The sequence below is a fragment of the Bos grunniens genome, chromosome 3 (genome assembly GCF_055505025.1).
Source record: "Bos grunniens cultivar Pamir isolate PY7600 chromosome 3, Bosgru_T2T1.0, whole genome shotgun sequence".
NCBI classification, from domain to species: domain Eukaryota; kingdom Metazoa; phylum Chordata; class Mammalia; order Artiodactyla; family Bovidae; genus Bos; species Bos grunniens.
In genome coordinates, this window is record NC_141167.1 from 93,726,994 (window position 1) to 93,744,228 (window position 17,235).

At 47.3% G+C, this 17,235-nt stretch overlaps 1 protein-coding gene across 8 annotated transcripts in view; it reads left to right on the forward strand.

The window, feature by feature from the left end:
* Positions 1 to 5,581: 5,581 nt before the first annotated feature.
* VANGL1 (VANGL planar cell polarity protein 1) overlaps positions 5,582 to 17,235 on the forward strand; it is a 55,786-nt gene continuing 44,132 nt past the window's right edge. For 3 of the 8 annotated variants that reach the window (XM_086394480.1, XM_086394483.1, XM_086394486.1), the window contains exons 1-3: positions 5,642 to 5,782; positions 6,577 to 6,751; positions 16,908 to 17,113. In XM_086394480.1, coding sequence (XP_086250606.1) covers positions 17,043 to 17,113 — 71 coding nt within the window. In that variant the 5' untranslated portion in view covers positions 5,642 to 5,782; positions 6,577 to 6,751; positions 16,908 to 17,042. Of the gene's footprint in view, positions 5,783 to 6,576; positions 6,752 to 16,907; positions 17,114 to 17,235 lie in introns of those variants that run through there. The other 5 variants (XM_086394479.1, XM_086394481.1, XM_086394485.1 and 2 more) reach the window with 4 other exon arrangements.

Below are 17,235 nucleotides of genomic sequence, written 5' to 3' on the forward strand. Positions count from 1 at the left end.
TGTCTGTCCCTCCCCCCTGCTTTTAGAATATAAACTCCACCAGGTCAGAAGCTTTGGTCTATGTTGATGTATCCCCAGAGCCTAGAATAGTGACTGGCACAAAGTAAGAGCTCAATAAAGATTTGTTGACTAAATCGTTAAGTCACAGATCAAAGATACATTATCTACTTTTGTATCCCCAATATCTCATACATTGCCTGCCTCTAGGAGGTACTAAGTATGTGTTTTTGAATGAATGGATGGATGGATGAATACTTTATTATGTTACTAGCCCGTTTTTGGAGAAGGCAATGGCACCCCACTCCAGTACTCTTGCCTAGAAAATCCCATGGACAGAGGAGCCTGGTAGGCTGCAGTCCACGAGGTCGCTAAGAGTCAGACACGACTGAGCAACTTCACTTTCACTTTTCACTTTCATGCATTGGAGAAGGAAATGGCAACCCACTCCAGTGTTCTTGCCTGGAGAATCCCAGGGATGGCGGAGCCTGGTGGGCTGCCGCCTACGGGGTCACACAGAGTCGGACACGACTGAAGCGACTTAGCAGCAGCAGCCTGTTTTTAAAAGTTCAGACACTAGAGTTGGATTTGAAGTTCTCAAACTTCTAATCCTAGTCACTCAATGTTGAATCCTCCATGTCTCAGCACAAGCCCTTATCTTAAGTTTAACTGCTCTGCTCATGCCTTTGACTGTATCTCCACACCACTGCCCAGACTCCAAACAGAAATACTATTTACTCATTTATTCAAATCAGATTTTTTAAGCGAGCGCTTGAGATAAACCAATCACTGTTGCAGCTACTGTCCTCCACTTATGCTCATTCTACTTCTTTCTTCCCTCTTTTCCATTTTTTCTTTCTTTGACCTCATGGACAATTTGACCCTGACCATTCAGACTCTCCTCGTGGGCACTAATAACCCATGGTTTTTGGCTGCAGCATGTGGGATCTAGTTCCATGACCAGGGATCAAACCCACACTACTTGCATTGGCAAGGAGGAGTCTTAACCACTGGACCACCAGGGAAGTCTTTTAATATCTCTTATTTTAACACCTCATCACTGACATTCAGTTCAGTTCAGTTCAGTCACTCAGTTGTGTCTGACTCTTTGCGATCCCATGGACTGCAGCATGCCAGGCTTCCCTGTCCATCACCAACTCCCAGAGCTTACTCAAACTCATGTCCATTGAGTCAGTGATGCCATCCAGCCATCTCATCCTCTGTCGTCCCCTTCTCCTCCCACCTGCAATCTTTCCCAGCATCAGGGTCTTTTCCAATAAGTCAGTTCTTCGCATCAGGTGGCCAAAAGATTGGAGTTTCAGCTTCAGCATCAGTCCTTCCAATGAATATTCAGGACTGATTTCCTTTAGGTTGGACTGGTTGGACTCCTTGCAATCCAAGGGACTCTCAAGAGTCTTCTCCAATACCACAGTTCAAAAGCATCAATTCTTTGGCACTTAGCTTTCTTTATAGTTAAACTCTCACATCCATACATGACTAATGGAAAAACCATAGCTCTGACTAGAGGGACCTTTGTTGGCAAAGTAATATTTCTGCTTTTAAATATGGTGTTTAGGTTGGTCATAGCTTTTCTTCCAAGGAGCAAGCATCTTTTAATTTCATGGCTGTAGTCACTATCTTCAGTGATTTTGGAGCCCCCAAAAATAAAGTCTGTCACTGTTTCCATTGTTTCCCCATCTATTTGCCATGAAGTGATGGGACCAGGTGCCATGATCTTAGTTTTCTGAATGTTGAGTGTTAAGCCAACTTTTTCACTCTCCTCTTTCACTTTCATCAAGATATTATTTTCTTATAAACATTAAACAAGACATTAAACATAAAACATTATTTTCGTATTTTTATCACTGCCATTATTAACATATAAACAGGTATTATACATATCTCCGTACGTGTATTTTACACATGTGTATACATATTTGTATGTGTATATCTCCATATTTTACATAAAAAGAACTTTTAAAGAATCAGTATTTTGGACGTTCCTGGTGGTGCAGTGGATAAGAGTCCGCCTGCCAATGCAGGGAACAGGGGTTCGATGCCTGGTCTGGGAGGATGCCACATGCCTTAGAGCAATGAAGCCCATGCACCTCAGCTACTGAGCCTGTGTGCAGCAACTACTGAAGCTCAAGAGCCTAGTGCCTGTGCTCCGTAATAAGAGAAGCCACCGCAACGAGAAACTGGTACACCACAACGAAGAGTAGTTCTTACTTCCGCAACTAGAGAGAGTCTGTGTACGGCGATGAAAACCCAGTGCAACCAAAAATAAATTAAAAAAAGAAAAAAAAAAGAATCAGCCCTTTTAAACTTCTCAAACATTTTGGATGGAAATCTAATTTTTTTCAGCATCTTCCTTGTCTTCTTAAGTAGAGTACTATCTATAGAATATACATCTAAGTTTTATAACTCAGGGTCATCAGTATTCTATGCTGTGGTGACATATCAAGAGGAGAAACTAGTGAAAGGAAAGAGTATGAGTTTTGGAGTTAAATAATCTTTGCAATGACCCTCCCCCTTTACAGTCCCTGGGGTCTCCTGAGGTCACCTCCTGTTCTTTTTAAACGCGTTTCTAATCTACAGTGGGCTTAGGAATCAGACAATGAAGTTTATTAGAAATATTTGTGAACTACACATAAACAGTGTCTAAGTAAGGGCAAGAGACAATCTTATGTATAAAGTCTATCTGTTTTAAAGCATAACTTTATGCAATCTACTTGGTTGATCACAAGCCTTTCTCACTTAACTCCTGTTTTTCAAGTATATTCAGAATTCTTGAGGTTGAATAAGTGACTTCTTAAAAAATGTTCCAATAGTGCATTTTACATATTCTTTTGTTGCTAATTATCTTTATGTTCAGGCTTCTCATGTGGCTCAGCGGTGAAGAATCTGCCTGCTAAGGTAGGGGACTCGGGTTCCATCCTTTGGTAAGGAAGATGCCCTGGAGAAGGAAAGGGATACGGACTCCAGTATTCTTGCCTGGGAAATCCAATGGACAGAGAAGCCTGGCAGACTGCAGCCCATGAGGTTGCAAAAGAGTCAGACAAAACTTGGTGACTCAACAACAACAATCTTTATGTACACATGTCATAACTTTCCAATTAGATTATTCCCTGATTAGATTATTAATTTCCCAGGGCAAGTGGTATTTTATAGTTGTCATTCATTTGCTAAGTATTTTTCAAAATCACTACTATGAGCAAATATCTGATAGGAAAGAGATAAAGACAGCATTTACACATTATTGAGGAGTGAGATAAAATAACCAATACGAGGTAGAAGGTGAACATAAAAATCCAGAGAATTCAAATGAGGGAAAGAAAATATTTTCTGGTTGGGAGAACTGGAGAAGGCTTTATGTAAGAGATAGCATTGGTAGACAGGAAAAACTTTCTTGGGTAGCATTCTAGGGTTTGCAAGAGTGAGCAGGAATGGAGATACACATGCATGATTGTGGAATTACAGTCACGCTGTTGTTTTGAGAGCACCCAGTACATAGTACCCCAATTCCCCAAATGAGTTTGGTATAAATAATAAGACCAAAGAGTGGCAGATTGAGCCCCCAGTATTACTTTTTTTTTTTTTTTTTAATGATTAAGGCTAAGCTGGAGCACTCGAGTCTAGGCAAGAGCTGAATAAGCCTGCTAACCAGACCCTAGGATATGGCTGACCCACTTTGTAACAGATAATGGGAGCTGGATTACACAGAAAATTCAGTTCCTGAGAATTTTTTCAACTTGAATACTTGGGATGTTTAGATAAAAACAAGCAGTAGATGGCATTTATCGGTGAATTTATCTTTAAAAAGGGTTTATTTTGCACTACCCCTCTTTGCCACAAAAGCATCCACATGGTAAGATAGCTAGACATAATACTCCAATGTGAATTAAAACCGCTTTTCATGGGAATCCATTGAGGATCTGTAGCTCACATGGGGGCTATTCAGGTGTATCATAACTAGAACTGGAGATCCCTGGCCTGTTGCAACTTTGAAGGGTCTACATTTTAAAGATGAAAGAGACACGTTTTTACAAAGCTCTACATTTCTGCCCCTGAGCACTGATTTAGGTGGAGAGACAACAGGATTTACCCCTAGGAAGCTGGCTGCCCTCAGGAGACAGGTAGGAGGTTGGGGGTGGGGGGCGGTGGTTGACGCCTTACACCCCTTAGAGTGCACATTAGGGCTGGTGGGCTGTGCGAAGATCACCTACACGGAACATATTATGTCCTCAAGAAATATGTATAGGAGAGAAAAAGGGGGTTGGGGAGGATGGGGAAGAGGTGGCAAGGGTGTTTTAGAGGTTTTAGAGGTTTTAGAGGCTGAAGTTCCACAACTAAGGCTAGTTCAGCATGGGTATGTTTCACCACCCAACTGCCCACGCTGCTTCGTTAGACACCACCTCTACTGGCAAGCACTGCCATGTAAACTGCTGTGGGTCCCAGCCAGATTCTGGACTCTCCACATGGACCCCTGACCCTATCCACCCACACCAGACAACTAAGTAAGAAGAGTGTAAATGTTCTTCTGAATAGTTGGCAACTGTGTAGTGCCTCCAGGGACCAGCCACTTTTCATAATCCTCACCACTATCCTGCAAGGCTGGCTTTATCATTGTCTCTGCTTTTCAGACAGGGAAACAAAGACTTAGAAACAGACCTGGTTGAATCAGGTCTGGAACCTGGGGCTGCCTGCCTTCAGAGGTGTGCTCTTCTAGTATTTTCTAGGAGACTGGGGTTGGGGGGCAGTCACCACTCTGTTAAATGGAGGGGGAGGGGTAGAGTTAGCTTTGGGGGCCCATAGAGGGTCTGGGTGTGTATGCTTACATGTGGGGTTGTTTCCTGGGCTATGTGTGAGTTTAAGTGTGAGTGTGTATGTTTTTTGAGATGTATGCATATATGGATATTTGTGGGCTAATTCTTGGAATATGTGTATTTAAGTGAGTATATGTGTGTGGAGGGGGGCGGTTCAGTCCCTGGGCTGCTATGCAAATATACATGTGTTGGGGCTCCAGTGTGCACAAATGGGCTTGAATTTTTGTGTATGATTGTGAGTCTGTGTGTGCGTGAGGGTGTGAGCTTGAGCAAGTGTTGTGCTTAGTTTTTCAGTTCGACTCTCTGCGACTACATGGACTGTAGCCCACCAGGCTCCTCTGTCCATGGGGATTCTCCAGGCAAGAATACTGGAGTGGGTTGCCATGCCCTCCTCCAGGGGATCTTCCCAACCCAGGAATCAAACACAGGTCCCCCTCATTGCAGGCGGATTCTTTACCCTCTGACCCATCAGGCAAACCCTTGAGCAACTGGGTAGGGGTCAATCTCTGACCATGTGTCTGGGATGTGTGAATGTGTGTGTGTGTGTGTTGGGGGGGCGGGGGAAGGTCAGCCCCTGGGGTCTGTGTGAGAACGAGTGTGCTTGCGCGAGGGTGTGTGCGTGTGTGCGTGGGCGTGTGTGTGTGTGTTCCGGGCGCGGGTCTCCTGGGGGTTGGGGAGACTCCGGCCCGGCCCCGCCCTCCGCTGCAGGTGGGCTGGGCCCGCCGCGCGGCCGGCCGCGCTCGCTGCTCTTGGCTCGCGGCCGCGCCGGGCTCGCAGGGCTGGGCTCGGGCTGCGGGGCGGCGCCGGGACAGGAAGCGGAAAGCAGCAGTGCGGCGGCGGCGGCGGCGGCGGCGGCGGCGGCGGGGCTCTGCCTCTACAGGAGCCCAGCGCAGGCCGCAGAGCCGGGGCCGCTGCGAGCCGAGACTGCGGGCCGCGGCGCCCGCACGGCCGGCGCGGAGGTGAGTCCCGCCGGAGGCCAGCCGCGGCTGAGCGGCAGGCGCGGGGTGCGGACCTTCCGCGGGAAGACGCCCCCACCCGAACCTGGGACCCCGTTAGCCCCTGCGTCCTCCTCCCGCAGCCCCACCCGGGACTCCGACCCCGGTTCACTGCCCTCCCCCTGCCTCTGGCCGGGAGCCCCCTCCCCTCCCACGGACCGCAGCGGGAGCCGTGCTTCCCGGGACCCCAGTCCTCTCCCATCCGCGCGTGGTGCGCCCCTCCCGCTCCGCTCCCCGCGCACCCCACTTCCTCGGTCCGGGCATTCCCTTCTCACGCCTCGGACGCTCCCTTCTCCCAGGCTGTACTTTGGGGTGCGCGTCCGGCCAGCAGGGAGTGGCCGAGCATTCGTACAGGCACCCGGGCGGAGGAACCCGCCGTGCGAGGCGGGGGCCGGGGCGCTCTGCGCTCCCCGGGAGCCGGGCGCGCTCCGTGGTTCCCACCCCGCTGCGGAGCTCAACCCGGGAACCTCTTGCGCCCAGGGGCCCGCCCGACCCAGGGCCAGAAAACAGCACAGAGCTGGCCTGTGTTTCCACCTCCCTTACAGAATGGAACCGGCCCAGGAGGCCGGGGGGAGGCGGGGGCGCGAGTCCGGTTGCGCTTCAGAGAGCGCAACAGGCAGGTAGGAGTTTACTTTCAAAAACGCCGGGGTGGAGCAGGAGGTGTCCGGCAAGTCTCTGCCCGAGGCGTCCCGGTTGGAGGCGATCTCTCCGCACCGGGGCAGCCTTCGCCACGGGCAGGACCTCATTTCCTCCTACAGGCTTTGAACTGCCCCAAGCAAACGCATCCAGAGAAGTGTGAAGCTTTATAAAAATTTAAACGCGTCGGTGGCGGAGGCAGGAGTGGGGCGGAGCCGCGGCCTGGCGGCCGGGAGATGAGCTAGTGAGACTTGGAGCCGAGAAATCCGTGGCTCAGTTCTCACAGCTTCAAACCAGGTAAAAGGCCCACCCCAGAAGGTGTTGTGAGCTCGTTTAGCTGCTCGTGAAGAGACGTTAGAGCGCTTTATGATGATGATTGTGTAGCTGACACGTGCATTTTGTTAAACCCCTTTGAGGGGGCTGTGGTTGGAAATGCATGTATTTTTAGAGACTTATTCCAAAAGCTAGCAAGCTGTAAAGAATCTGGCGTTTTCACTGATGTGTTTATAAATTTTACAAGGTTGCTGGAAAAATATTATAACTTGTGTCACCAATCAACAATGCTAATTAGCATTCTCCTTCCAGTGGGTGGGTTGTTTGATTACACAGCTCCCAGGCTCTTTAAGTGAGATGGCAGAAACTGTCTGAATCCAGGGAGATGTAATTAGTCATTTTATGAAACCACTAATTAGAGTTTTTAGAGTTGAATTAAATCAATGTGATATAGTTGGGGCTTTGATTTGTGGGAGGAAACTGTTTATTCTCCAGTTCAAAGAAATAACACTCTTCACCTACCCCATGAGCTTTTAGCATTCCCAGACTTTGGTGTCTCTCAGTATAATTAGTGAAACAGCTAGTGTGAAATTTCCACTGTTACAGTGTTGGCAGTGTGACTTGGCTGCAACTTAATTTGTAAGTAAAATGGGAGAATTTTAAGAATGGCATATTTGTAAGGACGGCTTGCCAGGCAGTACGTGTTTTATCGCCTTGTATATTTGAGCGAAAGGGTGAGACCATAAAGGAAAGTGTCCTGACCAGGCCTCAGTGCCTTGTCACCCTGGTCCCATTGGAGGTTGAACAAGTGTTGAATGAGGAAGGTACTCTCCATCCCCCAATATACACACACACCCTGGTTGTGACTCCAGACCTCAGGAGGAGTTGGTTTGCACAGGCGCCTATCAGATTGTATTTGAAAAGGCAGTTTCCACCTTTGGGCTGTGAGCTCCACAGCAGTTAGAACTATTTCAGATTCATTTCTTTTTTCCCGTACCTTCCACAGTGCTTGGGACACAACCTGTGAATAGGAGTTGAAATTGCAGAAATCTTTGTAGGTTATGTGTGGTTTGGGACAGTTTATGATTGTTGCCTACCCTCCTCCTATCTGAAAATAAGCAATTCTGATAATTACTACATTGCTGTATAGTTTCTATAGTTAAGAGCAGGTTCTGGAGTTAGACTCTCAAGAGTTCAAGGCCCAGCTCCAGCATTTACCAGGTGTGTGACTGGTTTTCTTAACTGTAACAGAAAATTAGTATTTTTTTCTTCCATATAAGTCATGTTCTGAGGATTAAGTGAAATATAACATGCAAATGACTGAAAGCAGTTCCTGACACATCAGAGGCACTCAACTAACTTTGAGCCATTAGATTATTTATGGCCATCTTCTCTCTATAAAGTGAACTAGCTGTGGTTAGGAGACTAGCTGGGTATGGGTATATGATTAGAGCCTATGCCATTTTCCAGAAGGTGGACACGACAGGATTAGGTGGACATGGAGCTGGCCCATGTTTCTGGTCGTGGCTTTGGGCTCACCTGAAGCCTGATGAAAAGGTACATGTGTGTTCCGCTGCAGTGTGTTTCCATCCCACTGAATCCAGTCCCTTCTGAATCCCACTTACTGGATAGCAGTCACTGGACCTGGCACCACTGGATTTACAGAGGAGGTAGTAAATACTTACAAAATGTATTTTTCTGAAGCTTAAAAATCTGGCAGGGGACAAGGGGTCACTTGAAAACAAATATACATCGTAAGAATTCTGGACGTATTAACCATTCACAGCTCTGCAGAAATTTATACCCAGCTGCTGGGAGTGTTTCAGAGGTAATTGATGACTGGAGCCAAGAGCAATTATTTGAAGAAGGTGAGTTGAAATCATTGGCAAGACAGGTATAGTGAGGTTGACATTTTCTTTCCTTGTGAATAGTGGTCCAGAATCACTTTTTTGTAAGAGCCCTGTTGAAGAATCACTAGGTTTGTTGCAAATACACCAGTCCCTCTGATTCCCACATCGGTGACCTGGATGATGTGTTATGGTTTATAGACCACAAGTTCAGTGAAATAGTTCTTCCTGCCCTCCCTTACAACCGTGAGTTCCTCCAGATAAACCCAATAAAACACACAGTTTTCTCTGATATTCACTTCCAACCTGGGAACAGTAAAAGAAGACCTACAAGGAACAGAATGGAAATCAATAAATTAGTTAACTATAGCTAATGGTATCCATTAAAGGTAGATGGCTCAGATGGTAAAGAATCTGCCTGCAGTACAGGAGACCTGAGTTCGATCCCTGGGTTGGGAAAATTCCGTGGAGAAGGGAATGACAACCGACTCCACTATTCTTGCCTGGAGAATTCCCATGGACAGAGGAGCCTGGTGCTACTGTCCATGAGGTCACAAAGAGCTGGACACGACAGCACTAACACTAAAGGTAGACTCAAATGGACCAAAAACATATACATAAGTTTAATGAAAATGATACATAAGTCATGTGCCTTATAAAAGTTTTCTTTCCAATGGAAGGAATTTAGATTTACTAAGTGAAAGTGAAGTTACTCAGTCGTGTCCGATTCTTTGCGACCCCATAGACTACAGCCTGCCAGGCTCCTCTGTCTATGGGATTTTCCAGGCAACAATACTGGAGTGGGCTGCCATTTCCTTCTCCAGGGGATCGTCCCAACCCAGGTCTCCCACATTGTAGGCAGATGCTTTTACTGTCTGAGCCACCAGGGAAGTCCGTATTACTAAGTAGTAATACCTATCAAAGAGTTGACTCATTGGAAAAGACCCTGATACTGGGAGGGATTGGGGGCAGGAGGAGAAGGGGACGACAGAGGATGAGATGGCTGGATGGCATCACCGACTCTATGCACATGAGTTTGGGTGAACTCCGGGAGTTGGTGATGGACAGGGAGGCCTGGCGTGCTGCAGTCCACAGGGTCGCAAAGAGTGGGACACGACTGAGTGACTGAGCTGAACTGAATACCTATCCTGTACCAGGCACTAGTCTGAAAGATTACGAATGATCTCATTTAACCCACCTTGAGCCTATAAGTTAAGCAAAATATAATTCTGTTGTTATAATTAGGGAAACAGGCACAAAAAGGTTAAGTAACTTAATCTGAGGTCACATAGCTGATAAGGAACAGAGCCAGGATTTGAGCAGTAACGATCTAACCGCAGAACGTGTGCTCATGGCTTATCCTCTGTAAAAGAAAAGTTACTCTGAACAAAATATCTAAATTACCCTTTTCCTCTTGAGTAATTAAAAATGGGTACCTTGAGAAAAATGTTAGCTTGAAAACAATAAAAATTATAAGTGCCATAAATCCTTTAGAATTCTGTATATGATAAAAACAAAATATTCAAAGTAATGCACACATTATATGTAAACACAGTTGCAGCAGAAACCTCTTTCCCTTGGAAATACATCCAGTGCAGAAGGAGCGGAAAGGCTCTTTAAATTCAGCGTGTGTCTTTGTACCCCTTGCAAGGTAACCGTCCAAACCCAGGTTCGCTTAATTACTTAATAGCTCTAGGCAGAGCTGTTGATGTTTTTATAATTTCCTTTTCTGAGAAGGTTAGCTTATGTTTACCACTGTCATTACCATAGCATATTATTTCCCTCTTATGATTTTCTGAACACTGTGTTTTCCTTTTAAGTAGGAGTCACGTATATTTTATGTAAGTGAACGTGGCTTTAGAAGCAGATAAAGAATCCCATGCAGGAGATGGACTCAGACTCAGTTTCTTCTGAGTCTGCCCACGCAGGAGACATGAGAGACTCAGGTTCTATGCCTGGGTCGGGAAGATCCCACGGAGTAGGAGATGGCAAACCCACTCCAATATTCTTGACATGGACAGAGGAGCCTGGCAAGCTACAGTCCATGTGGTTGCAGAGTCAGACATGACTGATCGGCTGAACACACACACACACTTCGAAACCACTGATCCCGATTTTGCTTTTAACAAAGGGTGGTGAAGAAGATTCTCTGATGTTGTTGCCGGGGAATTCCAGATTTACGATGCTGCCCTCCTGCCCCACTGAGATGTGACCTGATGAGCGCTGAGCCCTATCCTGTTGTTAGCCTCCAGTTCCCGGAAGGGATAAGTGACAGGAGGGGGAGGCAGAGAACTAATGCTGATTCTTACTCAATGTATCTGGAATATAACCTTTGCTGGTGGGAGAGACTTGTGTGAGCAGCAGGGCACCTCCACTCTTGGTAGTTCAGCTGTCACTGTGGAATCTAATCTCTGCATCTTTTCCCTCTGTTGTAAAATTGAGGATTTAAAATAGATGACCTCTAAGGTTTCTTCTGCATAAGTCTGTGGCCTCCACATCTTGATATCTGCCACCAGAACCCTTCCTTCACTCAGTGTGCATTACTGAGAGCCTGGTGTGCTCCAGGGGTTGAAGAGACAGTCATGAAAGAGGCCCCGCCCTTGTGGAGCTTCCTGTCTCTCCAGGAGCCAGTCCCCGTGTAACTGAAAACCAGGATGTCAAGAAGTACAGGGAGCTGAGACTGGAGGTTCAGGAAAGGCTTCTTGAAAGAAGTTGTATTTCATTTGAGAGGGATGGGTAGGAACTGGGTGGAATGAAGTAGGTGAAGAGTCAGTAGAGTGTATACACTGAGGCTGCAGAAAGGCATGGTGCCTTAGAGCAGGGGTCCCTGAACTCTGGGATCTAATGCCTGATGACCTGAGTTGGAGCTGATGTAATAGTAATAGAGTATAATGTGAAATAGTAATAGAAATAATGTGCACCATAGACGTCATGCTCTTGAACCATCCTACAAGCAACCCTGCCCCAGTTCCGTGGAAAACTTGTCTTCCATGAAACCAGTCCCTGATGCCAAAAAGGTTGGGGACTGCTGCCTTAGAGGACCTTAGAAAGAGAAGAAAGGCCAAGAAGGAGATGTGGGCAGGGCCTGGCCAACCAAGTGAAAGGTTTTGTGTTTTATTTGAAGCGTAGCAGAACGCCATGGAAGGGTTTCAAGCAAGGAAACAATGTCCACATTGTGACCTGAGAGACCGCTCTGGCTGCTGCCCAGTCAGGGCCAGCCAGAGTCTGGGTCTTGTCAGGGGTCAGCATGATGGAGGCACAGTTGTGCATTCCAAGGATCCACATTTACACCTTTTTATGACCCTATCCCATTCAGGCCAGTGCACAGCTTATTGGTTTATTACCCAGGGAACCCGATCCCTTTTCATTACTTTATCTTCCCGATAAGGCATCCCCCTCTGACCTTATCTGAGGTCTGCTAATTTCTTGTGCATACAAGGGAACTATCTTCTAAATGCATTGCTGCAAAGATAAGCTTCAGGATGTGTTTTTCTGTTAACCATACCGAAGCTCTTATGTTGGCTTTTGAAATGAGTTCACTCTGGATTTTGTCCGTTTGCCTTTGGCTGCTGCTTCTTCATCCTGACTGAGATCTTGAAAAAAATTGATAGCTCTGATAGAAACTGTGATGTAGAAGGGGCCCAAGCTCTGTAGAGCCTGGATTCTGTGAGGAAACCTGCAGGCTTTGTAATAGTTTAGCCCTGTGTCCCCAGAGCCTGGAGGAAGCGGGTGGCTGAGGACCAGAAGAGTGAAGGGTGGATCCCAGGGGACAGAGGCACTTAATGACAGTGAAATATGTGGGATGAGAGGAGAGGAAGTTATGAAAATGGTGCTGGGTTGGCTCTGTAGGGTTAGTTCAGTTCAGTTCGGTCGCTCAGTCGTGTCCGACTCTTTGCGACCCCATGAATTGCAGCACGCCAGGCCTCCCTGTCCATCACCAACTCCCGGAGTTCACTCAGACTCACATCCATCGAGTCAGTGATGCCATCCAGCCATCTCATCTTCTGCTGTCCCCTTCTCCTCCTGCCCCCAATCCCTCCCAGCATCAGAGTCTTTTCCGATGAGTGAACTCTTCACATGAGGTGACCAAAGTACTGGAGTTTCAGCTTCAGCATCATTCCCTCCAAAGAAATCCCAGGGCTGATCTCCTTCAGAATGGACTGGTAGGGTCGGTAGGGTGACTGTATAACTCTGGTGAAGGAAATTGAAAAGAATAGGCCGGAGCACTGGAGAGCATCTTGGGGGTGATGATAATCCCAAGTAGAGCAAGAGGGGTCTAAGTAGGAAATGCGAGTGTGTGTGTGTTCATTTGCTGAGTTGTGTCCAACTCTTTGTGACCCCATAAGCTGTACCCTACCAGGCTTCTCTTTCCAGGCAAGAATACTAGAGTGAGTTGCCATTTCCTACTCCAGGGATTCTTCCCGGCCCAGGCCCAGGGATCGAACCCGAGTCTCCTGCATCTCCTGCATTGGCAGGCAGATTCTTTACTACTGCACCGCCTGGAAAACAAGTAGGAAATGTGCACTGGGGATTTATCCTTTATACTTACTTCCAGTAAGTATCTGTTGGGTACCTCTTATGTTCAGTGCATCCCAGGAGCTTATCCTAGAGTAAATCCATAGATGGAAGAGAATGATGGGAGAGATTTTTTTTGGCTGTGCCATGTAGCAAATGGGATCTTTGTTCCTTGACCAGGTATCGAACCTGAGCCCCTACATTGAAGCTTAGAGTTTTAACCACTGGATCAGCAGGGAAGTCCCATAATGGGCAAGTTTTGAGACTTAAGGGGTGATGGGGGAGAGGGGAAGGCGCATGGGAGAAGTAGTAGCTTAAACATTGTTGCCTTGGAGGAGGACAGGCAGCAGAGAGCTCCGTGAGGGCAGCCGTGTACCGTGGACTGCTGTCATTGCTGTGCCCCAGCATCACCTAGTCGGTCTCTCGTGGCCCCACTAAACATGGAGGCGGATGAATGAGTACATGGCGTAAGAATGTCGGGGGAAGGAGAGCAAGGAGGGGACCTTTGGATCTGGCGCGTGGCAAACTGTGGCATCACGGATAGCATCACCAACTCAATGGACATGAGTTTGAGCAAACTCAGGGAGATAGTGGAGGGCAGAGGAGCCTGGCACGCTACAGTCCATGGGGTCACAAAGAGTTAGACACAACTTAGTGACTGAACAACAGCAACAATCAGTGGCCAACTTAGAGCTGTTTCAGTGGAGTGTTGAGGGTGGAGAATTGGGGTGACAAGAGGGAGGGGATGGCAGGATCTACAGATCACCCCTTTGATAAGTATGGGCAGGTATTGTCTGGAGAGAAACCAGACAAGGGCAGCTGGTAGACTGGAGGTGAAGCCCTCCCCCTAAGGGCACTTGGGAGCCCGTGATTTCCTCTGTGGGACATGCCCGGAGTTGCTTTACTGGACGGCTGGAGGTTTTAATGACGATGAAGGATGACGTCCTTTTGCAGAAGGACAGGGGAATAAAACTTGGGTTAGCATGTGCCAGAGACTTTATTTTGTGAGTTTCCAAAATAAATTGTAAATCGATGCTTACAACAACCCTAGGAAGAGACTGCATTAAGTCTCTCTGTCTTTTTTTTTTTAAACTGAGGGGAGGTAAATTCACAGAGGGGAGCGTCTGTCACGCTGTGTCATGGCCAGGGAATGTGAATAGGATCAGCCCAGGTCTTTGGAGCCTGGGGTGCCTGCCTCTGAGACACCTCGGCAGCATTTAGCCGGAAATAGCTAGAAGCTGGCATGGAAAGGAGACTCAAGAGTTATGGGTTGAAGGGCAAAAAAAAAAGCGTAGACATTGTGGATGGTCAGTTCAGAATGTAGGAGATGGCAGTCAGGTTTCTGGTATGAGAACCTGCAGGTTAAGAGAGCTGGCTGAAAGGCCTTCGGGGAAAGAGGCTTATTCAAGGGCAGGTCTGGAGATTTTGGCTCACCTTATAAGGCTGATGTCTGGCAGGTATGAAGCAGAACAAGCACCAAGGAAGCAGAAAGGAAGTGAGAGTCTGAGGTGCTGAAAGCTCATCGAAATTGTTACTGAACCTGCTGAGAGGCAGAGTAGGGAGAAAAAAAAGCTGAGCTGATTCTTGAAGTCTTCTGCAAAAGGAGGGGTGGGTCCAAGAGCAAAAGTATTTTTAAAATGCCCACGGTGGGGTTTTTTCCCCACACTGATTCTTTACAGTCACCTCACAAAATAGGCCACTTTATTTCCACTTTATGGATGAGGAGCCTGAGATTCCGAGGGGGTTAGTAAGCCCTGGGCTGACCTGGGATGTGGTCTGGTGCTGTCTGGCTGCAAGTGAGCCTTGGTGGGCAGGTGAGCACAGGTACTCACTCTGGCCTGCTCCTTTCCCAGCCTTTCTCTTACTGAGAGACACATGGAGAGCCGCCGGGTTGAGGACTCTCACAGGAGTCCTGAGAACCGCAACTGCCCTTTATCTGGCACATCAGAGTGGTTCTGGGTGCAATCACAGTTATAGCTTGTTTGTTTCTCACATGAGCCCTTTTATTCACATTTTACAGATGCTGACTTCTCTGTGCATGCTAAGTCACTTCAGTCACGTCCAGGTTCCTCTGTCCATGGGGAATCTCCAGGCACGAATATTGGAGTGGGTTGCCATGCCCTCCTCCTGGGGATCTTCCCATCCCAGGGGTCAAACCCAGGTCTCCCGCATTGCAGGCTGATTCTTTACCAGCTGAGCCACCAGGGAAGCCCCCAGCTGAGGGTAGTGATAGTATTTGCAGCCTCTTTGTTTTTTTCCTCACACTTATCTCACTGGCTCTGTTTGCAGTGTCAGCTCATGAGGGTCACTGGAAGAAGGAGCCCTGAGGGGCGGAGACCAGGTCTGGAATGAGGGGTGTAGAGCTCCTTTTTGTCTTAAAGTAAAGGTTTTTAACATGTGGGGCTCAGGAATGTACTTGGAAATGTTTCCAATTTATTTTTATTGCATAGCAGTGTCTAATGAAAGTGTGGCAAAAGACCCAGGAGCCTGCAACAAACAAACCACCTGCTTTCGTTTTCTGATGTTCCCTCATCCTCGTCCTTACACAAGCAGTCTTGTTGTCATCCAGTCGCTCCATCGTGTCCGACTCTTTGTGACCCCCATGGACTGCAGCATACCAGGCTTCTCTGTCCTTCACTCTCTCCTGGAGTTTGCTCAAGTTCATGTTCATTGAGTCAGTGATGCTGTCTAACCATCTCATCCTCTGTAATTGTAACTGAAGTGTAGATTTCAAAGTCTGTCTACAATGCTATATGTAGCCTGCTTTTTTTTTTTTTTTTTTTTTAATGTATTTCTTTGGCTGCATTGAGTCTCATTTGTGGCACATGGGATCTTTAATTGCGGTATGTGGGATCTTAGTTTCCCAACCAGGGAGTGAACCTGGGCCTCCTGTGTTGGGAGTGTGGAGTCCTAGCCACTGTACCACTAGGGAAGTCCTGTAGCCTGCTTTTAAAATTTATCACTAGATCATACAAACTTCCATTCTTTGTAATTATCATTTTAAACAGCTTTATGATATTTCTTTGGGCTTCCTTGGGGTTTCACTGGTAAAGAATCCGCCTGCCAGTGCAGGAGATGAGGGTTTGTTTCCTGGATTGGAAAGATTCCCTGGAGAAGGAAACGGCAACCCACTCCAGTAGGCTTTCCTGGGAAATGTATTGGACAGAGGAGCCTGGGGGGCTGTGGTCCATGGAGTCACAGAAGAGTCGGATATGACTTATCGACTAAACAGCAACAATGATACCTCTTTGGGTGAATGAATCGTGTTTCCCTTACCAGTTCCTCCTTCTGGGGAGCATTGAGAGTGTTTCTAGCTTTTCACTATTATAGGCAATGTGCTAATAATAGTTTTTCTTTTAAAAAGAGAAATTCTAGAAGTTTGCATTCCTGGATTAAAGAATTGAGAACTTTTTTTTTTTTTCCATTGGCTTTCGGAAACTGTGAGCAAATGGCTTACAGGCTGCTTCCCTGGGTGTTGTTTTGTAATGGCCACACTGACAGTGGGGGCTGGACAGGGTGTCTCAGGCCTGGAAGCCCGGCAGACCGGGCTGTGTCCGGTCTGATGGCCCAGGGCCAGGTCTCTCCCACTTCCGGTTTGCTGCTGCTGCAGTGGGGTGTGGCTTGCCCCCACCCACCTGTCCCCCTCCTAGACACCTGAGCAGAGCATTTAACACCCTGGAGCCTCACACTTGCTCACGTGTTCCATAACAGAGATCCCAGAGTGGAGATTGCCACTGTTATTTATCTTCCAATTGAACTTCCTTGAGGTTGGCTTTGAAGGTTGATACCTTTTCTGTTTGTTTCTCTCATTTTCCCAGAATTTGTTCCAGTCGAAGAGTGACTCCTTGATTCCCAGGCCCTTTGAGGTCTGAGGAGTCCAGTAGGTGAAATTCTCTCTACCTCTAAGGAGAAACAGTACCTGCTCCCGCAGCGAGAGCGAGCCCTCCATTGCTATGGATACCGAATCCACGTATTCTGGATATTCTTACTATTCAAGTCATTCGAAAAAATCTCACAGACAAGGGTATGTAAGCTCTTGCTTGTTCCACTTTTCCTCTGGGGGCGGAATTTGCAGGTTTCTCAGGCTTCCTGGACTCACTTTCCCAATCCCCCTGGGGGGCAGCCAGCACTGGAGTTTCAGTCCAC